The following is a 26,648-nucleotide window of genomic DNA, read 5'->3' on the forward strand; positions in this document are numbered from 1 at the left end:
GAATCCTAAAGATAGATCTATTGGGCCTAACAAACCCCATCCAAAGTACCGGATGCTTTAGTACTTCGAAATTTATATCATATCCGAAGGGTGTCCCGGAATGATGGGGATATTCTTATATATGCATCTTGTTAATGTCGGTTACCAGGTGTTCACCATATGAATGATTTTTATCTCTATGTATGGGATATGTATTGAAATATGAAATCTTGTGGTCTATTATTGTGATTTGATATATATAGGTTAAACCTATAACTCACCAACATTTTTGTTGACGTTTTAAAGCATGTTTATTCTCAGGTGATTATTAAGAGCTTCCGCTGTCGCATACTTAAATAAGGACGAGATTTGGAGTCCATGCTTGTATGATATTGTGTAAAAACTGCATTCAAGAAACTTATTTTGTTGTAACATATTTGTATTGTAAACCATTATGTAATGGTCGTGTGTAAACAGGATATTTTAGATTATCATTATTTGATAATCTACGTAAAACTTTTAAACCTTTATTGATGAAATAAAGGTTATGGTTTGTTTTAAAATGAATGCAGTCTTTGAAAAACGTCTCATATAGAGGTCAAAACCTCGCAACGAAATCAATTAATATGGAACGTTTTTAATCAATAAGAACGGGACATTTCAAATGTCACCATATATTTCATACCTCCAAGTGATGTTTGTTTCACTGGGCTGAAAACATCTGAGTGTATGAGCTCTAGTGGTGTCTTGGACTGATGCGCTGACTCCTTGAATGGCAATTGGTGAGCTTTGCCAAATTGACATCCAGCACATATTGTATCTGTTCGGATATCAATTTGAGGAAGCCCATTTACTATGCGTTTTACCATCATCTCCTTTAACTTGTTGTAGCCCACATGTCCAAGACGTTCATGCCAAAGATCAGCCGTCTCATTTTTTCGAGTCTTATCCACATAAGCTGTTTCAGCAGATAATACATAGACCGATTCTATTCTTCTTCCATGCATAACTGGATTGCCAACCACCTTTACTCTCTTGAATACGGACACATCTTCTGGTCCAAAGAGCACATAGTTCCCTTCTGCTGTCAATTGTGGTACTAACAGTAAATTCTTCTTTAGGCCAGGGACAAGATACACCTTCTCGAGTTAGAGCTTATGAGACTCGCCTTCATTTGGAATTATTGTCTTTCCAATGTGAGAAATAGACAACCTTGAATTATCGGCTGTCAACACGACTCTCTTTCCTTTGTAATCCTCCATTTCTTGCAGCTTCGTCTCATCATTGGTCATATGATTTGAGCACCCAGAATCAATGATCCAATCATCTTTGTAGTTTATTTTTGACTTTAAGGTTGCTGCAAGAGCTTGATCATCCATGTCAGCTTCAACGGAGAGTCCTGCTTCTGCATCCCATATTTCCTCATTAATGGTTGCTTCGAATGTGACCTCTTTCTTCTCATCTCTTGCGGCGGCCACATTTCCTTCGAAAGTTCGCCTTCTGGGGAATCTACATTCTCGAGCAAAATGACCCTTCTTGCCACAATTGAAGCATTCACCATTCTTTCTCTTATCATTTTCCCCGTATTGTTGGCGATGATCTCTTCTTCCTTGTTGAGCTCCCCCTGAAGCGTTGCCTTTTGATTTTGGGTGACCCTTCCACCCATATGTCTTACTTTCTTTCATCGCCTCTTGTCTTCGAGATGTTGCTTTCTTTTTATTGGTGAAGAGTGCATCTTCTCTGTCTTTTACGGTTACTTCATTCATCTGCTTGGCTAATGCCTCTTGATTTGCCAATAGATTCTCCAGCTCTATTAATGATGGTTGAGTAGGCCATCCTCTCACAGCGGCTATAAATCCATTATACTCGGATCTTAAGCCTTGGATGATAATTCTCCTCATCCTTGCATCACTCACTTTCTCTTCAGGAGCAAGTTGAGATATCTCACGGCAAATTGATTTCACCTTGGTGAAGTACTGAGAAATAGACAGACTTCCTTGTGAGATACCCGCGAGCTCATTTTCCAAGAGCTGGAGGCGTGCTTCATTCTTCTTTGAAAATAATTTTTCAAAAGTTTCCCAAGCCGCCTTTGGTGTTTTCTCGTCACGGATGTGCTCCAATAGATCTTCCTCGATTGTAGTCTTCAATATAAATAAAGCCTTCCCGGCCTTGATGTTCCATTTTCTCAAGGCTTCAGCATTTTCTTTCGGTGGAGGCGTTGTGTCACTGCCAGCAACTATTTCTCATAAATCATGTCCTTGTAGGTAGGATTCTATGCAAGTCCGCCAATAACCATAGTTGTGGTTATTGAGACTCTTGATTCCACTGCTCGTACTTGCAAGATCTGCCATCATGACGTCCAACGTCCAATAAGCTTGGTCCCTGACCGATGAGCTTTCACAGTTCCTAACTGTGCTCCGACAGAATCTTCCTTAGAGCCTTGGTGAAAACAAGCCGATGTAAACGTCCAACGTTTACCGATTTCCTCCACTAGAAATGGTCCCGAACGACCCGCTCTGATACCAATTGTTGGAAGCTTCGACGAGCCCAACACACCACTATAGAGGATCTAGACTATACTAGACTCACTACAACAACACTTTGACGTTGGTTAGCCTTTAATTTTATAAATCCTTAGTGCACAATGTACTTAGGCGACAGTGTCGACCATATATCTTTAGGCGGTATAACCGACCATGTATTACTTAGGCGGCAGAGCCGACCATATAATAAGAACAACAAAAGTGCACTAAGAACTTAAACACAAACTAAGGCTTGATCGGGAAACTTAACAAAAACACTTATATTAAATTACAATTACAATATTACTTACAAGCTTTATCTTCTCTACTTTCGCTAACTCACACTCTTCTTCTCTTCTTCACAACTCACTTCTTATTTCACTCTCACAACTTCACACAACACAAATGAAATCTCCTCCCATATTTATACTACTCCATGGAACATTCTAGAACCTAGATATTTCCATGGATATATAAATATCTAGATATTTCTACAACCTACAAATATCTAGATTTTTCTTTTACATTTCAATTTCTAGATTTTTCTCTCATATTCTAATATCTAGATATTTTCTTATACATATTAATATCTAGATATTTTACCCATATACATTTACTAATTCCATATTATTTTTAAAATTTGGATTAACTAATCATTTTGCTGTTACTAGTTATCATTACTGTGACGATCGCTCCAAATCCATATGGACGAACACGTCATTCATTGATTTCATTGCGAGGTATTTGACCTCTATGTGATACGTTTTGTAACATTGCATTCGTTTGAAAAGGTATTTCATAAATGAATATATAAATTCCAGGTTTTTTTTTACATCTGATGATTCCTACGTATAGACAATCACCATTTAAATGGTTTACAATAATACATCTGTTGACAATACAGTCAAAATAAGATACATGGTAATGGTTTGATGAATGCAAGTTTCTTGTATATAGCATGTATGACTCCAAGCACATAACTTGTATCACGTATGAGCAAACAGCGGAAGACTTCTAGAAACCTGAGAATAAACATGCTTCAAGTGTCAACACAAAGGTTGGTGAGTTCATAGTTTTAATATTACACATAATCCGTATATCAATGTGGATTACAAAAGTTCAGTTGTTTTATTCAAAACGTTTATCATTATGTTTTAAATAAAAGGTGGATCACAAGATTTTAGTTGTTTCATCCGAAACGTTTATCAATCGGTTCTACAAAGTTGAGCACCCTGGTAACTAAACTTTAACGTTTATATAATTTGTACCCTTTGTATAATCATCTTAATAATACACGCAAACCAACGTATACGCTTCTCAAATAGCATACGTCCGTTAAAAGGCTAGTGCTCTAGCTCGGACGGGGATGTCAAGCCCTATGGATCCATATACTACTACTCGCGCCCACCAGTTCTTATAACTGGCAGTTACTAGTTACCAAAGCTAAGGGATTTTCGGTTCAAACTCAGTGTAGAATTTAGTATGTACTTGTATCCATTGTGTTTAAAATAAAGTGCATGTATTCTCAGCCCAAAATATAGATTGCAAAAGCAATTAAAAAGGGAGCAAGTGAAACTCACGCATATAAATATTGTATATCGGTTAATAAAGCATTTGCATGTATTCTCAGCCCAAAAATGTAGAGAGTAAAAGGGATCTTATGAAACTCACGCATATAAATCTAGTATTTTCAGTATTTATAAACAGTCGCATGTATTCTCAGCCCAAAAATATATTGAGTAAAAGGGATCATATGAAACTCACACAAAATCAGTTTTAGTATTTGTATCCATTTAGTAAAATAGTTTATAAAACTGCGCATGTATTCTCAGCCCAAAAATATATATTGCAAAAGCAATTAAAATGGGAGCAAATGAAACTCACTGTTTAATATTGATATACAATATTGCAGGAAAGCACGTAGACGCATCGGAGATGATAAACACGAGGTTTGATTCACAAAAAAAATACCCCCGAACATTACCCATAACCTCCTTGGCAATAACCCATAATTTTCTTAGCTCTAGCTTGCTCGAAAACTCATTTTGAAAATTACTTGGACAGCACCCCGTCGTAATATTTGATGTACATTATTATTTTTGTATCGCAAAAATAATAACACTAAATAAAAATATAATAAGATTAATAATAATCTTATTAATAATAATAATAATAATAATAATAATAATAATAATAATAATAATAATAAAAATAATAAATAAAATAAATACGGAGTAATATGTATGTGTGTGTGTTTTTTTTTCTTTACTCGGCAGAAAATGTTGCAATTTATAGAACCTGGCCTGAAATCTGGAGTCATGCGACTCGCATGGAAATGGCCTTCTGGCCATGCGACTCGCATGAGGACCAGGGACAGCTCACATTATTTTGGCTCCTAGCTTGTCGACATAATATAAAATAAATATATAATATATATAATTTAAATAATTAATTATATATTATATTAAATTCACATGCATAGTTGACTTGTAACTTTTGTTCCGATAAGTCGTACGTTGTTACTTGACTTATGTCCCGGTTCCGGTTTCTCGAATGTCCTTTCGTACGCTGAGAAAACTTGCATTTTACATTTCGTGACTCGTACCTTTGTTAAAATATAGCCTTAAATTATTCCTAAACTATACCACTCAAAGTATATCTTAAACTTTCGAGTATTTTGGTCATTTACTTCTATAAATCATCGTCTCACTATTTGTTAAAATACATTTTTAAAATAGTGTTTTACTGTAGCAAAGTTACTGTAGCAAAGTCAATTTTACTGTAGCATTTCACTGTAGCAAAGTCAATTTTACTGTAGCAAATAGTGATTTTCGAAAACACTGTAGCATTTTGGGTACTGTAGCAATTTGAAAATACTTTATCAAATTAGTGTTTTACTGGTTCATCTTAAACGTTTTAGTTAACTTATCTAAATATCAATCAAATCAATAATCGAATGTTATTATCGTTTACTAAATAACTTGTAATCATATATATTTAATTAGATATATAAACCAATAAGTTTAATGTACGGTATTATGCAATTAAAACTTTGTTACGTTTTCAAGTTATAGTATATATATGTATCTATTTACATATAATTGTTCGCGAATCGTTGAGAAAATCGAAGGGTACTTGAATAGTTCAAAAATTTTGAGATTCAGTTTTACAGACTTTGTTTATCGTGTCGAAATCATTAATCCTTTAAAGATTAAGTTTAAATTTAGTCGCAAATTTTCGGGTCATTACAATTACCGTATATTATAAGTCAAAGATACATGCATCTAAAACCACATTCATAGGACATAAACAAATTCCATCAAATAGAACCTCTAATAATTACTTTTACCAAACTAGCTTTTTCTTCATTAATTTCTTTGATCATTTTATTTAGTAATAAAATTGATTAGTGATCCTCATTTTACTTTCATCTGTCACCAATTTTGATGGAAAATTCATCTCCTAAATCCATTACTTATAGTCATAAATGGTCATATGATGTCTTTGTGAGTTTTGGAGATGATACTATCACTAAAAGCTTTGTGGATCATCTCTTTAGCGCTTTCAAACGAAAAGGAATTCGTGCTTTTAAAGAAGATGAGCACATGAACATAGGAGAAGAAAGATTTCCACAAATCTATAGTGCCATTGAACAATCAAGGTTTCTGGTGGTCATATTCTCTAACAGCTATGCTTCATCACCTTTATGTTTGAGAAAACTTGTGAAAATACTTGAATGTAAGGAGAAGGAACCACACAAGTATCTGATCCGCACGGTTTTTTACCATATTACACCCGAAATGGTGGTTAAACAAATTGAAAGCGTTGATATTATCTTCAAGAAATATGAATCTGAAGGGAAAACCGAGGTGACTCGATTGAAGGAAGCTTTGACCAAGGCTGCAAACTTACCTGGATGGGATTTAAAAGTTATGGCCAATGGGTAATGACTTATTATCCTCTCTTTTTCTATGATTTTCATAAAATATGTTTGTAAAAGTTGTAAGGTTTTTCCTGTTCAGGTTACTGAGAGAGCGGGTAATCCAACCCCATACTCTTTTGTACGCAGCCCGGCCATCAGGATTACTCCTTGGCAGTTTCAAACCCTTCCCCGACCACCACAAGATTCGAACCTCAGACCTCTTACAAGGATATCAGGGCCCAACCACTGGGCTACCTTGTGATGATTTTAAACCGGTCATGGGATATCCCGGGAAGGGTTGGAAACAATCACCCTCATACATCTGAGTAAAAATAATCACCGGTAGTGTGAACAGGGAAAACCTTGATTTTTATGTTTATAGAGAGTAGATTATATCTTTTTTTTATGTTTATAGAAAGTAGATGATATCTGTTTTCTTTTATATTTGTAGAGAATAGATTCTGTTTTTAATGTACTGAACCGCACAACTCAGGTGCCAAATTTTTAGTGTTAAACCCGAACTCATTATATGTATCATTCTTTATGTTGGCAGGTACGAATCAAAGTTTATAGACATGATCTCAAAACATCTCTTTAACGAGTTAAATGTCGGACCCTTGCATATTGGTGAGAAACTAGTTGGGGTACATTTGGGCGTAGAACGAATGAACTTGCAGCACTTCACTTGGTCAAGTGAGGTTCACATGATTGGAATATGCGGTATCACTGGTATTGGAAAGACCACAATTGCCAAAGCTATTTACAACAGACTATACGCCCACTTTGACATTTGCAGTTTCTGTGAAAACGTGAAGGAAATCGTCGAAAAGCATGGAATGATTCAACTTCAAAAACAAGTTATAGAAGACATCACAAAAGAAGATTTGAAAGTAAGTAGTGTTGGTGAAGGAAGTAATGTCTTAAAAAGGATCATGATATCGAAAAAGGTTTTGCTTATTCTTGATGATGTGGATGAATTGGACTATTTAGAAGCTTTAGCTGGTTCAATTAATTGGTTTGGTCCAGGTAGTTTGATTTTAATAACTGGAAAAAATAGACAGTTATTAAATTCTCATGGAGTGGAAAACATTTATGAGGTTGAACCTTTGCAAGATGATGTAGCTATGGAACTGTTTAGTTTGTATGCTTTTAAGCAAAAACAACCGAAAGAGGAGTTTAAAGGGTTATCTGATCAAGTAGTTGGTTATATGAAGGGTCACCCGTTAACTCTTAAAGTTTTGGGTTGCTTTCTTTTCAGTAAGAGTTTATCTGAATGGAAAAGCGAGTTGAGCAGACTCGGGAAAAATCCTATAGATGACGTTCAAGTGCTGATATCGCGTTATTCGTTAAATAAGAAACGAAATCCAGCATAGTTGTAGAATGCAGAGTACTATGTTGATGCTTTTTAGAGGCCAAGTTATTGGATCAATGTTGAGTTACACTAGTGACTCATTATCTAAAGTTATCTTCATATCGTTTTCTTGTTAAAAATGGAAAATATCTATAACGGTTAACGGGCAGACGATATTTATAATTTTAATACTCTGTATTTATTTATGACTATAAATATAAATAAATATGAATATGAACATTAAGAATTGACCAACTGTGAGGGAATCTTTTACTTGGTCTTTGTTATTTTATACGGAGTATATTAATTTTCTTATTATAAACATCTAGATCTAGAATCTAGATAGACTTTTTCATCTTTATATTCTATGTTTATACGGAGTATATTAATTTTCTTATTATAAACATCTAGATCTAGAATCTAGATAGACTTTTTCATCTTTATATTCTATGCCCACATGTAAAAAGGTACTTTAATATATTACTCCGTACAATCTAGATAGACTTTTTCATCTTTATATTCTATGCCCACATGTAACAAGGTACTTTAATATATTACTCCGTACAATTCATTAATCTTCAGATTTGATATAGTACTGGTTTGATTATAAATTACTTAAACCAACCGATCCAGCTTTGTATATGTCAACCCTTATATATTCTATATACTAGCCTTTAAGAACCCGTGCGTTGCACGACGACTCTTAATCAAACAAACTGAAAACGAAATATATATGAAAATAAAACTAAATCAGTACAGTGCATACAAAAAGAAATATATGACTATAAACCCTAACCCATATTACAAAATAGTATTCAGGGCATTTAATGACACACAACAATAGTAGGTTTTGCGTTAGTGAGCACTACAGTTCTCGTTTGAACACCAAGTACATGTTTATCCACCAAATATGCCAACTTTAATTGTGAATTAGTATCGACTCAAAGTTAAATTAATATTACAATCCCAAACTTCATTCTTACCTTGATGTGCCAATTTGTAAGGATTATAGGACCCAAACAATAGAGTAATTTCAGAGAATTACCCTTCCACAATCGACAAACGAAAGAACAATAATTAAAGAATTAAAGACGCGAGATTTAACCTGGTTATATGTAATCGAATATCGATTAATTTAATCCACGGACCAACTAGAGAGATTTTATTGATATAATTCGTAGATACAACTGAGGGTTACATTAGGATGCTTATATAGGCCAAAAAACACCTTGGAGAACAAGAAAAACATAAATTTGGAAACTTCTCACCAGACGAAGCCGCGCCGCGCCATTTGAGGCCGCGCCGCGCCATTTGAGGCCGCGCCGCGTATGACAACCCGGAAAATTTTCGATTAAATTTAAACCTAACCTCGACAAATTCCGACGATTCACGAACAATTATTCATAAATAATTATGCATTTGTATTAATTCGTTATATTAATATTATTATTAATATCATTTTTATCACTAATCATTATCATTTACAAATATTATTATTACAAATATTATTAATGTTATTATTATTAATAATTATTAATAACATTAATATTGTTAGTATTATCACTATTAAGGTTATTATAAATACCATTATTATTAATACAACTTATTATTAATAATATTATTATTATTATTAATAGTATTATTAACGTGATTATTATCATTATTATAAATTATAATTGAAATTATCATTTTTATTATTAATATTGTCATATTAATATTATTATTATTATTATTATTATTAATATAATTTGTATTATCATTAATTATTAATATTAAATAAAAAGATGCAGATAATAAAATTAGGTATTAGGTAACCCACTTTTAATTTTTTATTATTTTCTTTAATCATGATCTATTTTTTTTAAATTTTATATATCGTGATCTTTTTTTTTTTTTTTAAACTGAGCTGCTTTTAATTTTTTTTCTTCTCTTTTCCTCTTGTGTGTGCTAGTGTGTCGAACTCCATTGCTATAAATCAATCAATTTCTGGTTATAATGAAAGCATTCGAAACTCTTCTCACTATCAAAATCAATTATAACAACCCTTAGCTGATAGATTAAACAGAAATATAAATAAGCTCGCATACTGCTGTTCTTGTTCAATTTTTCAAAAACTTCATAAACGAATCCCATTCCAAAAACTAAAAATGCAGAGATGTTAGGAATCTCCTAATAAACTATCTGCAAAGTTTCAAAACCCAATTCCTAATATCAAGTTCGAATTTACGAGTCAAACTTAAATTTCAAAAAGTCAACCGTTTTGTTCATCGCGAAATTCGTAATCGTGTTGCAGTTTTTGGTTCAATTGATGATTGAGAAATATTCTAGGAGTGATTTGAAACACATTTCGTATTATAATCTTTGTCTATAATGTCCTCAAAATAAAAATCAAATTTTTTTTCTTCTTTAAAATAGCGACAGCAGCAGTAGCTGTTTCTTCTTATTTTTATTTTATTTATTTATTTATTTTTGTTTTCTTTTGTTCTTGAAATCAATACCACAACAGGTTGATCTATTTTCGATTGCAAGTTCTAAATGAAATAATTATTTCGTGCTATGGTTTTAAATCACCTACCTGTGTATTGTTATGAAGAAGATGACAGTGAAACATGTGTTAAATAAAATCGTGTAAGGATAAAACCAGAAAAAACAGGATAGCTCATATGGTTAGGGGTGTTGATGGGTTAATGAGGGGTCGTGGGTTCGAGTCCCGTCTATGGCATTTTTTTAAGGAAAGCTCCTAAGGTAGTTTTCTTATTATTATTTTCATTATTATTATTATTATTAATTATTGTTATTATTGTTAAATTAATTATAATTATTACTATCATTAGTACTAGATATTATTATTTTCTTTAAAATAATTATTATTATCATTATTATTATTATTATTATTATTGTTATTATCGCTGTTATTGTTATTACTAGTTATTGTTAATATTACTAGTATTATAATTAATATTATTATTATTTAACACATATTATTATTATGATTATAGTAAGTATTATCATTTAGTATTATTAATAATATTATTATTATTATTATTATTATTATTATTATTATTACTAATAAGTATTATTAATGTTATCATATTTACTATTACCAATATGATTATCCTTATTATTAAAAAGTATTATTTTTATTAACATTTTATTCTTAACAATAATATTAAAACTTTCATTTTTTAAATTATTATTATTACTATCATTTTTATTATTATTGTTATTACTATTATTATAATTATTTTTATAAACATCATTATTAATAACATTAAAATTATTATTATCAACATTATTATTAATATTATCAATAATTGTATTACTAATAGTATTATTATTATTATTATAACAAATATTATTTATAACCTAATTGTTGCCTATAATATAACTGTAATAAATATTAATTATTCATCTAAAGTATATAAAATAAAAATAATTAAATAAATTATTGATGAAACATATAATTTACTAAATTAAAAATTAATAATAATATATATAAACTTGTTCGATTACGAATATACATTTTAATATATACAATTGATATAGGTTCGTGAATCCGAGGACAGCTCCGCACATGTTCAGTGCCATCATACACATAATTACTACAAACTATCATATCGTTTCGTGAGTTTATAGATCCCTTTTACTCTTTACATTTTTGGGCTGAGAATGCATGCACAACTTTTATAACTGTTTTACACGCTAGACACAAGTACCAACTTTAAACTATGCTATACCCGGCTATGTCCGACTAAGTCCCTAATCGACAAGTATAAACATAACTTGTCTTTGGGGCAAACTTTGAACAACTTTTGGATCTGCGTGATCTACTAATTGGTCCATGTAAGACCAAGCTTATGAACAACTTTTGAATCTACGTGATCTACTAATTGGTCCCTGCGAGACTAAGCTTATGAATAACTTTTGAATCTGCGTGATCTACTAATTGGTCCCTGCGAGACCAAGCTTATGAATAACTTTTGGATCTGCGTGATCTACTAATTGGTCCATGTGAGACCAAGCTTATGAATAACCTTTGGATCTGCGTGATCTACTTTTTGGTCCCTGCGAGACCAACTTTATGAACAACTTTTGGATCTGCGAGATCTACTAATTGGTCCCGGTGAGGCCAAGCTTATGAACAAAAATCTTGTGGTCTAACACTATTACTGAAATCATTATTTATGACAAACCTATGAACTCACTCAACCTAGTGTTGACTTTTTAAGCATGTTTATTCTCAGGTACTTAAATATTATTTCCGCTGTATATATGCTACTTTGATGATGATTGCTTGCCATGCTTGGAGTCTTCATTTCATATCATATCAATTAAAGACATTTAATGCATTGTTCATTAAATACAATGTAATCTATTTATCTTATGCTGCAAAACTCAATAAAACGTCTCATATAGAGTCGTTCTCGTTTATACAATTGTGATTTGATATATTTAGTGATGTTATTCTTCCAGGCCCTATCTGGAGGACGTCACAGATTGGTATCAGAGCAGTTTGTTGTAGAGAACCAGGATTGCATTTTATGTGTGCCTTATACAATTAGGTACCTTAGCAATGTAGGACTACAACTTTCCTTGACCATAGTGCCTTTACTTGTTGTCTTTAACTGATAAATACTACACTATACTTTAGAAACTTTACTTATCTTAGAATGCCAAGCCAGTCTAAGAACTCTGCTCACTGTCCTAAGTACTATCCAATTCCGCCACCGCATTTAAATGCAACACCATGATTTCAGAAATTCTTGACATTCCTATGTCATTTATCATGGCTTTGTGTATTACATATGTATTACATGAAACATTATCCATGATTTTTAAAACTCCTATAATTGTTACTATTCATACTCAAACGTATATAACTCCATGTTATATATCACGTACCTATATGCCTTATGCCTTTATGCATCGGTTTACGAACCAAAAAATGTCATTGGGTTATCACAGTATACGAATTTAAAGTATTTAATCGAAAGATTATTAGATTACATACTTATCGTTTTATGATCTCAACACGCTATACTGCCATTATTGGAGTATAGACAAATCATATCTTATCATATCTATCCCAATAGACTTTGTCTAACACTTTTCCTAAATTTCCTCCGTAAATTACGGAAATCTTGTTGCTACAAATACGTATTCAAGGAGATGAATATATCATTCAATATTCAACACCCATTTCATATCAAACCCTAATTCCAAACACATAATATGGATTCTTCGAACTCCTCGAGCTCCAATGGCAGCGTAATCGGAACAAACGAACCAATCAGCCATCATCTATTCTGGATGAATTGGGGATGGGTTCGTAGTCGACTTAATCAATGAAGAAGTGAAGAAGGAGATCCTTTTCACCCACTTCATTGCCCTATTGGCGAAGAACCAGAAGCACCTACCGGCGAACCAATTCGGAACACTGTTTTCACCCTCATTTCCAGGATATCCCGTCACGAGTATATAATATCTAGAATTATAGATCTTATTCATCCGCTAGTCCGAACCGCCAATCATCCCGGAGTAAGAGAAGAAGTCAACGAGCTTCGCGCTCGAGTAGTGGCTTTAGAAAATATGGTGCAAAACCTACGAACACCAGCAGCAGCACCAGCAGCATAACCAGCACCACCAGTACCATCAGGATCACCACCAGCAGCACCAGCACCACCAACAACAACATCCGTATCTCACGCCTCAACATCACACTCGGTACCGCAAACATCAACATCATACGCCCCATAGATACCAAAGAATATTAGTAATAACGAGTTAAGATGTATTGGCTCATTCTTCCTAAAGAATTATATATGTATACTTTATATATATATATATATATATATATATATATATATATGGTTTGGAACAATAATAAATCTTTTCGTACTAAGCTATTACGTGTGAACCTTAACTAGTATGTACTACTTGGTTAATTCATATCACAATATGCTATGATGTACATCCTTTGTTAATGACTTAACAATCGTTAATCACTGCTTCAGCACAATAAACTCCATTTCATAATAAACCAAGTGTATTATTCAAATACATGTTTGGTTTTACACTTTCATTTTCAACATACTTGAAGCTTTCTAGAAAACATTATTCATGTCTTGTGAATTTCACAAGAATTCCACGAGCACCAACATCATATACCGAGGTATATCAATAACAATGAACGATGAAGTATTGATTCATAACTTCATTAGCAAAATATTCCGCGACGATTATGTAATCTCTCAAGTTTTGAAGATTATTTATTCTCGTTCCAACCTCAAATCAAATGAGTTTAATATTATATTAACTCATTAAATCTATATTATATCTGAAGAATACATATATGAACGTATATCTTCATAAAGATTGTAATTAAAAATTCTTTTGTACAAACTGTTAATTGTGAAAATATTTTAACGGGTAGGTAATACCCGAGAAATATTTATATCTCACATTAATATATTACATTGTACATTCTTCAATTCTGATTCAATAGTCAGTAACTATACTACTTACAAGATATATGTATTCGTTCACTAAAGAACAACCACTACATATTTTGACATATCAGAATTCAAGTAAAGCTTTAGCAGATGATATCTTCCTAAAGATCACTACATTCATAAATTATATTCATTCGTATTCTATGATGAATTATCACATCAAACCACCGAAATTATCATTCATTACTTTTGAAATCAACAACGCTTATTCGTCAACCATTAGATCCGTTGACGATTACAATCAGCGTTTAATCATCTAAAAACGAAATTTCTTGAAACCATCACGGATTGATAACTGATGATTCAAATATGGCTGCATTAAATGCAGAGGAAACAGCAAAATTGTAGAAGGTCTTAAGGGCCAAAAGTTTGATAATAAAGAATGGTATAAGCTCAGATTTGGAACTGAACAACGGATTGAGCAAACCATGAAGGAGACTGTGGACAAATCACAAGGACTAAACCTGTAATCAAAGAATCTAGATGATTCGATTTCTGATGAAAATCACAGAAGATCTTTTTACGCATTCTAAATCTTTACGGAAGAATTTTTCTCATTATCATTTGATCTTAGAAAATTCTAAGATATCATCATATCTTTCGTTATAAATATCCTCTATATTTCTGAAGATATCTTCATAACTATTCTTGTCAGCAATTAATTATCTATTTGCGATATCATAAAGGAAACTGCTTAGTTTCTATATTCTGTAACGTACAAGTTTAAATTATAAATGTTTTGAAGAAGTGTTGGGAATTGAAGCATGAGTTAGTATAATATAATGACGTCAGGCCAACGTGATTATATTACAATAAGTCATGCTGAATTTTTAATGGAAGATGATGATTCATAGACTTTATAATCATCATTTGCCATGTTACACGACTTTTACATTCTATTTAACCTTTAAACATATCAAGAAAATATTTTTCTTGATGATTCGGTCTTTTTCGGATATTCTGGTAATTTGACAAATCAAATCGTGCTATTACCTTTCCTTTCTACTTTATATATTATGATCATTCGAAACTTCATACCTACGAATTCTGGACCATTACTTGCTTTACAAAAGCATGAAGCTCCGACATATAAGGGAAAATACAAAGCCTGATAACAACACCGAAATTACAAACTGTGTATATCAATGCTTATAGCAACATAAAGACACAGGAGAAGTAAAAACATTATAACCCCAAGGGAATAGTAGAAGAAAACAAATTCCTCTGGTGGTAAATGAAAAGGAAGAATGACTGTATATATGGTCAATATAATAACAAGGATCAGAACTGGATTAAGCATTTCCTTAATCTTTTGGAAGTTTGAATTGAGAAAGAAAGCATAGAAATGGTGAAGATAATGAAACGGAAGAAGCTAATTTATATCAAAATTCCAAACACAACAATCGAGGCAATTCACCGCACTTAATCAAAGAAATCCCAAAATTCCTTAATTACCGGAGAATCAAATCTTATAAGGATTTCGAAGATTTCTTTAAATCCCTTGAATTTCGGAAATCGACTTTAACCATATCAAAAGTTAAAGCGAACATTTAATTTCCTCATTTAAATATCTTACGATAGCTTCATTTATACTCTTCCTATAATTGAATCATTTTATCCATATTATTTAATGTCGATAGAACTCTAATTTTCAACTCATATTCATCATTCTTGTTGTAAAGAATGACGATCTCTATCAAATTTCATGACTATGATTTTCATGAACTCCTCTTTATTTTGTCTATTGTGGCATAAACGCTCAAGGCTTTTAAATGAGCTCAATACTATTCATAACACATTTCATGTGTCCAATTTACTGAAATACTTGTATAGCACCATTATCCCTTTTGAGGATAACCTAGTCAAATGACACTCGTGTTATTCCTTTAGATAACCTCCGCATTAATGATAAAATGTACTTCATAGAAGAACCTGTAGAAATTTTGATTCATATGATTTAAACGCTTGAAACATAACAATATTCTATCTGTTGGAATTCACGCAAGGCCCCGAACATACCTGGGAACGTGAAGACCAAATAAAACGTAAATATCCTCGTCTATGTACGAACAACGCCGATTGATGGCAACAACTAAATTTCGGGACAAAATTTCTTTTAACGGGTAGGTACTATGACAACCGGAAAATTTTATATTAAATTTAAACCTAACCTCGACAAATTTCGACGATTCACGAACAATTATTCATAAATAATTATGCATTTGTATTAACTCGTTATATTAATATTATTATTAATATCATTTTTATCACTAAACATTATCATTTACAAATATTATTATTACAAATATTATTAATGTTATTATTATTGATAATTATTAATAACATTAATATTGTTAATATTATCACTATTAAGATTATTATAAATACCATTATTATTAATACAACTTATTATTAATATTATTATTATTATTATTATTAATAGTATTATTAACATGATTATTATCATTATTATAAATTATAATTAAAATTATCATTTTTATTATTAATATTGTCATATTAATATTATTATTATTATTAATATAATTTGTATTATCATTAATTATTAACATTAAATAAAAAGATGCAGATAATAAAATTAGGTATTAGGTAACCCACTTTTATTTTTTTATTATTTTCTTTAATCATGATCTATTTTTTTTAAATTTTATATATCGTGATCTTTTTTTTTTAAACTGAGCTGCTTTTAATTTTTATTTTTATTTTTTCTTCTCTTTTCCTCTTGTGTGTGCTAGTGTGTCGAACTCCATTGCTATAAATCAATCAATTTCTGGTTATAATGAAAGCATTCGAAACTCTTTTCACTATCAAAATCAATTATAACAACCCTTAGCTGATAGATTAAACAGAAATATAAATAAGCTCGCATACTTCTGTTCTTGTTCAATTTTTCAAAAACTTCATAAACGAATCCCATTCCAAAAACTAAAAATGCAGAGATGTTAGGAATCTCCTATATAAACTATCTGCAAAGTTTTAAAACCCAATTCCTAATATCAAGTTCGAATTTACGAGTCAAACTTAAATTTCAAAAAGTCAACCGTTTTGTTCATTGCGAAATTCGTAATCGTGTTACAGTTTTTGGTTCAATTGATGATTGAGAAACATTCTAGGAGTGATTTGAAACACATTTCATATTATAATCTTTGTCTATAACGTCCTCAAAATAAAAATCAAATTTTTTTCTTCTTTAAAATAGCGACAGCAGCAGTAGCTGTTTCTTCTTTTTTTTTTTTTTTTTTTTTTTTTTGTTTTCTTTTATTCTTGAAATCAATACCACAACAGGTTGATCTATTTTCGATTGCAAGTTCTAAACGAAATAATTATTTCGTGCTATGGTTTTAAATCACCTGCCTGTGTATTGTTATGAAGAAGATGACAGTGAAACATGTGTTAAATAAAATCGTGTAAGGATAAAACCAGAAAAAACAGGATAGCTCATATGGTTAGGGGTGTTGATGGGTTAACGAGGGGTCGCGGGTTCGAGTCCCGTCTATGGCATTTTTTTAAGGAAAGCTCCTAAGGTAGTTTTCTTATTATTATTTTCATTATTATTATTATTATTAATTATTGTTATTATTGTTAAATTAATTATTATTATTACTATCATTAATACTAGATATTATTATTATCTTTAAAATAATTATTATTATCATTATTATTATTATTGTTATTATCGCTGTTATTGTTATTACTAGTTATTGTTAATATTACTAGTATTATAATTAATATTATTATTATTATTTAACACATATTATTATTATGATTATAGTAAGTATTATCATTTAGTACTATTATTATTATTATTATTATTATTATTATTATTATTATTATTATTATTATTACTACTAATAAGTATTATTAATGTTATCATATTTACTATTACCAATATGATTATCCTTATTATTAAAAAGTATTATTTTTATTAACATTTTATTCTTAACAATAATATTAAAACTTTCATTTTTTAAATTATTATTATTACTATCATTTTTATTATTATTGTTATTACTATTATTATAATTATTTTTATAAACATCATTATTAATAACATTAAAATTATTATTATCAACATTATTATTAATATTATCAATAATTGTATTACTAATAGTATTATTATTATTATTATAACAAATGTTATTTATAACCTAATTGTTGCCTATAATATAACTGTAATAAATATTAATTATTCATCTAAAGTATATAAAATAAAAATAGTTAAATAAATTATTGATGAAACATATAATTTACTAAATTAACAATTAATAATAATATATATAAACTTGTTCGATTACGAATATACGTTTTAATATATACAATTGATATAGGTTCGTGAATCCGAGGACAACTCCGTACTTGTTCAGTGTCATCATACACATAATTACTACAAACTATCATATCGTTTCGTGAGTTTATAGATCCCTTTTACTCTTTACATTTTTGGGCTGAGAATACATGCACAACTTTTATAACTGTTTTACACGCTAGACACAAGTACCAACTTTAAACTATGCTATACCCGGCTATGTCCGACTAAGTCCCTAACCGACAAGTATAAACACAACTTGTCTTTGGGGCAAACTTTGAACAACTTTTGGATCTGCGTGATCTACTAATTGATCTATGTGAGACCAAGCTTATGAACAACTTTGGATCTACGTGATCTACTAATTGGTCCCTGCGAGACCAAGCTTATGAATAACTTTTGGATCTGCGTGATCTACTAATTGGTCCATGTGAGACCAAGCTTATGAATAACTTTTGGATCTGCGTGATCTACTTTTTGGTCCCTGCGAGACCAACTTTATGAACAACTTTTGGATCTGCGAGATCTACTAATTGGTCTCGACGAGGCCAAGCTTATGAACAAAAATCTTGTGGTCTAACACTATTACTCAAATCATTATTTATGACAAACCTATGAACTCACTCAACCTAGTGTTGACTTTTTAAGCATGTTTATTCTCAGGTACTTAAATATTGCTTCCGCTGTATATCTGCTGCTTTGATGATGATTGCTTGCCATGCTTGGAGTCTTCATTTCATATCATATCAATTAAAGACATTTAATGCAGTGTTCACTAAATACAATGTAATCTATTTATCTTCCGCTGCAAAACTCAATAAAACGTCTCATATAGAGTCGTTCTCGTTTATACAATTGTGATTTGATATATTTAGTGACGTTATTCTTCCAGGCCCTATCTGGAGGACGTTACACCGCGCCTCTAAGGCAATTCTCCGGACAGTCGTTTTCCAAATCTGATGCTCTGTTTCATTCACTAGGCCGCGTCGCGACTTCCAAGGTCGCGGCGCGCCTCCCCTGTTCGTCCGAATCCTTTTGTTTTGATATCCTTCACATCCAACAATCTTCCACTTGAAGATAGTCAAAACTATGACTCACATTTTATCAACCCATCATACCAAACTAACCAAGATCGCCAAAGCACCCTTTACCGCCAAACTCCATTTGGGACACGCACACTCCTATCACATACGCCGGATAAGCAGACTTTCGATACAAGGTCTTCAACACTTCTTGTTAGAATCGAATCATCATCTCTCTATCTCCCTAGTCGGTCACCACCTTCTCATTAGTTCATGAGAAGACCCGTAGAGGCTATGCAAAACCTCAACTTGTCCATTGACACCACCTTAGTAAACATATCCACGGGATTCTTTATACCAAGGACTTTCTCCAATGTCAAAGTACCATCTTCAATACGTTCTCGAATAAAATGATACCTCAAATCAATGTGTTTCGTACGATTATGAAACACCGGATTCTTCGCGAGATTGATTGCACTTTGGTTGTCACAATATAAGACGCAATTGTCTTGTCTTTTACCCAACTCACACAAGAAGTTCTTCAACCAAAAAAGCTCCTTAGAAGCTTTCGCAATAGCCATATACTCGGCCTCGGTGGTTGACAAAACAACACTCCTTTGTAGTCTAGACATCCAACTAACCGAAGTCTTACCAACCATGAACACATATTCCGTAGTACTTTTACCCGAATCACCAAATCCACCCAAATTTGCATCCGCATAACCTCTAAGTATAACATTGCCCTTAGTGCAACACAATCCCATACTAGAAGTACCTTATAAATAATGAAGCAACCATTTGACCGCTTCTGATAATGCTAATAAGAAACATATATTTCATAGCAATATCCTTCCAATATGTAAAGCTTTTAGTTGCAATTGTTCTATTTTTATATAATATTCGTTTAAATAAATAAGTGCGAAGACAAAAGAAGAAAATGACGATTTGAAGACGCAAATGACCAAAAAGCTAAAAAGTACAAAGTACAATCCAAGTGGTTCAATTTATTGATAAGAAACGTCTAAAATTGACAAGAGTACAAGCCGTGAAACGCAAAGTACAAGATATCTAAGCGTACAAAAGGACGTTCGAAAATTCGAAACTGAGACATGAACCGAGCATCAACGCGCGAGTCAACGGAGCTAAAAGTACAAGTCAACTATGCACAAGAATATAATATAATATATAAATAATTATATAAATTATATATATTTATTAAATTATGTCGACAAGCAAATGGCCAAAAGTTTGTGAGCTGGAATCAGAATCTCCACGATCGCGGAGCTGTGAAGGCTTAAAACTCCACGATCGCAGAGCAGCCCTGACACAATTTCCCCTATAAAAGCCAACGAATTCTGCCGAACTCCACACCCCATTTCTATCTATCTATCTCAGTTTATATTTATATTTATATTTATATTTTATAATTTTAATTTTAATTTTAAGTTAATAATAATAAGGTTATTGTAAGAATGTTTTACGGGTTTTAAAGTCGAAACTCTGTCCGTGTAAAGCTACGCGATAAATAATCACTGTAAGCTATGTTCTTCCTTTTTAAATTAATGTCTCGTAACTAAGTTATTATTATGCTTATTTAAGCCAAAGTAATCGTGATGTTGGACTAAAAATTAAGATTGGGTTATTGGATTTTGTACCATAATTAATGTTTGGACAAAAGACCGACACTTGTGGACATTGGATTATTGACTATTAATAGATAGGGGGTATTGTTTAATCGAATGACAACTCATTAGAATCTGTCGAACCTATCTTCAAATTAGTTAATCTAATAATTATTAAAATGATTATGTATGTTCTATTTAGTGACGTTTATACGACATCTTTTACGATCATTTAATTAATTATTCGGGTTGGGTAATTGATTATTCATTCTGATCAAGTGGGTAAATTAATATTCATATCTCATTAAAATAGGGGTGGATTACATACAAGGATAATTGGTGTAATTGTTAACAAAGTATTAAAACCTTGGATTACACGCAGTCGATAACCTGGTGTAATTATTAACAAAGTATTAAAACCTTGTTACAGTTCGAATCCCTAATTAGTTGGAATATTTGACTTCGGGAATAAGGTTAATTTGACGAGAATTTTATAATTATGACCGATGGACTATTATGGATAAAAACCAGATAGGTATCAAATAAACCAGGACAAAGGACAATTAACCCGGGTAACAACTAATCAAAACGTCAAACATCATGATTATGGAAGTTTAAATAAGCATAATAATTTTATTTCATATTTCATCGCACCTTTATTTACTGTCATTTTAATTACTGCAATTTACTTTCTCACAATTTAAATTCTGTCATTTATATTATCGTCATTTATCTTTATGCTTTATTTAAAACCGACAAACCGGTCATTAAACGGTAAACCCCCCCCCTTTTTATAATAATAATAATAATACGACTTATATATATATATATATATATATATATATATATATATATATATATATATATATATATATATATATATATATATATATATATATATATATATATATATATATATATTTATACAAATATAAGTTGTTAATAATATATAGAGTTAAACTTGGCTAGTTCCCTGTGGACGAACCGGACTTACTAAAAACTACACTACTCTATGATTAGGTACACTGCCTATAAGTGTTGTAGCAAGATTTAGGTATATCCCATCCGTAAATTAATTAAAAACTTGTATCATATTTCGTAGTATTTCGTAGTAATAATATAGTATATTTCGTATACAACTCGCATCACATCAAGTTTTTGGCGCCGCTGCCGGGGAATCAGTAAAAAAATGCTATATTTTTGTAATCTATATTTTTGTAAAAATATATAATTTCTTATTTTCATTTCGTATTTATATAATAAGTGTTTAAAAAAAGTATATATATATATATATATATATATATATATATATATATATATATATATATATATATATATATATATTTTTAAGATTCTATAAAATTAATAAGTATCTTTTTTTAGATTTTGAAAATATAAGTTTATTTTTTATAAATTTTCTATATATTATTTTATAAAACTTAAAAAACAAATAAACATAAAAAATCGTGACTGGGCCGAACTGTTTTAGAACAATACCGAACCCATTACTATTAATCTCCGCAGTCGTGGAGCTCCTCAGGAACAGAACACCGCAGTCGCGGAGCTTTTCCAGACTGCGACCTTGGACTGCATTAATTACACGATTAGGGTTTAATAATTATTACTTAATTAATTTAGGGTTTTAATTTAAATATTATTAATTTGTAATTAGTTTTAATTATAATTTGTAATATTAAGTTTAATTATTATTATTATTTATATAGATTAATATTTTTATAAAAATAATATTTTTATAAAATTTTATTTTTATCATTTTTAGATTATATCCTTTTATAATTTGTATCTTTTTATTATTTAGTACATAGTCTTTATAATTATCGTTCGTAATATATAGTTTTAAGCTTAGTATTTTGCCGTAGTATTTCTAGATTTTTAGGCTTTGCCGTAAAATCCCTTAAGTGCTTTTTCTTTAGACTAAGATTTAGGTGCTTTAGAATTTTGCGACGCCGTTTTAAGATTTTAGTACTTTTTAAGTTATTGCCGTTTTGGATATAGAATTCCTTTTAAGCTTTAATACCTTTAGGCGCAACTTTTTAGATTTAGTTTTTAGACTTTTAAGTTTCGACGTTTTTCTTTCTTATTTTTATTTTTCGACCTTTTATTTTTTGACGTTTTTCGACGCGCTCTTTTTCTTTCTTATTTCTCGACGCTCTAGTTTTTAGGACATAGAATTTTCTATTTCTTCTCTAAAATTTCAAAACGAAAAATTATTTTAAGCGGTTAAATTGATAGACATCCAAAATTTTCTGGTTCGTAGTAATAGTTGGATTTGTTAGTGGCGAGTTGTGGGCTTCCGATTTAAAGGGTCTTGGCTACCTGCTGCATCTATTGGCTATTCAAAACGTGGGTAAAATCAGAAAAGTCTATTAATTTGATAACTTATATAATTTTTATCTTTTATAACTAATAGGATATTCAGTGAATGCACCGAGCAAAACGTTCAACTCCTTTCATACGTTCACCACCTGTAACTCGATCAAGACATCTAGCCAATATTGTCGCCGTTGATTTTTCTTTGGAATCGTCATCTAGTCAACCAAGTACTCCAATTCAAATTTCCGATAATCCATTTTTTTGAACCCGAATTCAAAATTGAAAACCTGGAGGATATTCAAGGATAATTCCAAGATCCAGAACCACTAATCATTCCTCCTTAACCACAAACCATTCAATCAGAATCTTCTAGTGATTCGTATTCAACAAATTCAATTATGGAAGTAACTAAACCTCTAAGTATGGAAGACCGAATGAGAGCCACACGCACGGGCCAAGGACACGCCATTATTAAGCCAGATATTAATGCGCCAGATTATGAAATCAAATGACAAATCCTACACATGGTAACTAATCAATGCCAATATAGTGGTACGCCAAAAGAAGATCGAAACGAACATCTTCGTACCTTTAATAGGATCTGTACTCTATTTAAAATCCACGAAGTGGAGGATGAACAGATTTATCTCATGTTATTTCCCTGGACTTTAAAGGGAGAAGCCAAAGATTGGTTAGAATCGTTACCTGAAGGGGTGATTGATACATGGGACGTTTTAGTTGAAAAATTTCTTAAACAATTCTTTCCGACATCTAAAGCCGTGAGACTTCAAGGAGAAATTGTTACGTTCGCGCAAAAGCCAAATGAAACATTATATGAGGCATGGACAAGATTTGAAAAGTTGTTGAGAGGATGTCCGCAACATGGTTTAGACACTTATCAAATAGTACAAATATTCTACCAAGGATGCGACATTGCTACACGAAAAGACATCGACATAACAGCTGGTGGTTCCATTATGAAGAAAACCGCAACTGAAGCTTACAAGATAATTGATAATACAGCCTCCCACTCTCATGAGTGGCACCAAGAAAAAGATATATTTCATTCATCTAAAGCGGCTAGAGCCGATTCTAGCCATGACTTTGATTCCGTTTCCGCAAAAATAGATGCTTTCGAGAGACTAATGGAAAAGATGAATAAAGATATTCACGCAATACGAATCAGTTGTGAGCAATGCGGTGGATCACACTTAACGAAAGATTGTCACATTGAACAAACCATGGAACAACGAGAGAATGTTTCCTACATGAACCAAAGGCCGGGAAATAATTATGAAAATAATTATCAACCGCCAAGGCCAAACTGCAATCGAAATCAAAACATTCTTTAAAATCCAAATGAACCTAACAATAACTCGTACAACCAATAAGGTCTGAATAACCAACCAACTCAAAACAACACTTTCAATCAACAAAGACCTGGCTTGTATAAACCACCACAACAAACCGAAGAGAAAAAGTCAAATCTGGAAGAAATGATAGCAAAGCTAATGGAATCTCAAACACAATTTATTACATCTCAAACCCAAACAAATGAGAGGTTTGATCAGTCACTAAGAACTCAACAAGCTTCCATTTTGAATCTAGAAAAACACATAGGTACTCTTGCTAGTATGATGAGTGAGAGGGAATAAGGAAAGCTATCAAGTAATACTGAAGTAAATCCTCGGAATGAGAATGTTAATATGGTATCAACAAATTCTGAAAAACCAGCTTCAGAGGATGGGAAGGTTTTCGATGTGAGTAACAATGAAGAAGTTACAACACCACCACCACCACCCGAGTATGTAAAGCCAGTGGTGGCACCCTACAGACCACCCATCCCGTTTCCAAGAAAAGGAGTTGAGTATGAGCAAATGATAGGTAATAAAGTTTGTGATATCTCTGGAAAGAAGAAGAAGAAGAATAAGAAAGTACAAGAAACAAAAACCGTAAAGATAAACCCGGTGAAGACAGTTCCACCAAAACCTCCACCCAGGGTGGGTGATCCGGCTGAATTTATTGTTCCTTGTCTACTTAGTGATTGTGTCATGTATGATGCACTAGCAGATTTAGGTGCGAGTGTGAGTGTTATGCCTCTTTCATTATATAAGAGATTAGGAGTAGGTGAGTTAAGTCCAACAGAGATGAGTGTTCGACTCTTTGATCAAACCATTAGGCACCCAGTTGGAATTGCTGACAACTTACCCGTTCAAGTGGGTAATTTAACCTTTCTAGTCGAATTCATTGTCATTGACATAGAAGAGGACCCAAACATTCCTCTAATTTTAGGTCGACCATTCTTAGCGTCCACCGAAGCATTATTTGATGTAAGAAAGGGTAGAATGACACTTAGTAATGATGAAAAATCGATCATCTTTGTGAGTCGAAAGTCTAAATCTCCACCAACCAAAACCGATGAACCAACAAAAACGATCGATAAGAACCATATTATTTTACCAACTCCAACGGTAGTGCTTAACAATAATAAAACACCTAAGTGTGGGGAAGATGAAGTGACACCTAATGATGACTTGATAACAAAGAACCCCGTTGTTGATACGAAATTAAATGACCCCGTTATTAATAGTTCAATGAAGAAACTTATTAAACGGATTCGCGATGCTAGAATTAAGGGGAACTTTAAGTTATGTAACCGGTTAGTATCCAATCTATCGCCTAAAGAAAAGGCGAAACTAGTTGAATTTGTGGATATTACACTAGAATCCGACCAATGGCTTAAAGCAAAAGTCACAGATATAGAAGTTGATTATGGTCCAAGAGAAATTGACAATGAAGTTAATCACAATTTCAAAACCACAGCTACCTAAGTGTGGGGAGATTCAAATGTTCTAAAAAGAAAATGTTGTCTAGAGTTAGTTGTTCTGTTCTTGTGTAGTTTCGAGAATGGAATCTGATTGGTCTTTTCTACTGGCAGACACTACAGAATTAGTTTTCTCCCCCCATTCTGAATTTTTGTTTTGTAGGTTTTGTATGAAATTAATACGCTTTTTAAAATTAATTTTTTGTGTGAATTTAAAAATAAAAATTTACTTTATT

General features: G+C 31.7%; 1 protein-coding gene and 1 non-coding gene across 2 annotated transcripts; one reads left to right on the plus strand and one right to left on the minus strand.

Annotated features, from left to right (window-relative positions):
- The first annotated feature begins 5,879 nt into the window (after positions 1-5,879).
- On the plus strand, positions 5,880-8,017 carry LOC139858929 (disease resistance protein RUN1-like). Its single transcript, XM_071847762.1, has 2 exons — positions 5,880-6,444; positions 6,977-8,017. Exons 1-2 carry the CDS (start codon positions 5,948-5,950, stop codon positions 7,794-7,796), a joined length of 1,317 nt encoding a protein of 438 aa, XP_071703863.1. The 5' UTR covers positions 5,880-5,947; the 3' UTR covers positions 7,797-8,017.
- Positions 8,018-24,370: 16,353 nt separating this feature from the next.
- Positions 24,371-24,477, minus strand: LOC139886988 (small nucleolar RNA R71). Its single transcript, XR_011772844.1, has one exon. It is a non-coding gene; the product is annotated as a small nucleolar RNA R71 (small nucleolar RNA).
- Positions 24,478-26,648: the final 2,171 nt, after the last annotated feature.

The sequence above is a fragment of the Rutidosis leptorrhynchoides genome, chromosome 1 (assembly GCF_046630445.1).
Source record: "Rutidosis leptorrhynchoides isolate AG116_Rl617_1_P2 chromosome 1, CSIRO_AGI_Rlap_v1, whole genome shotgun sequence".
Taxonomy (NCBI): domain Eukaryota; kingdom Viridiplantae; phylum Streptophyta; class Magnoliopsida; order Asterales; family Asteraceae; genus Rutidosis; species Rutidosis leptorrhynchoides.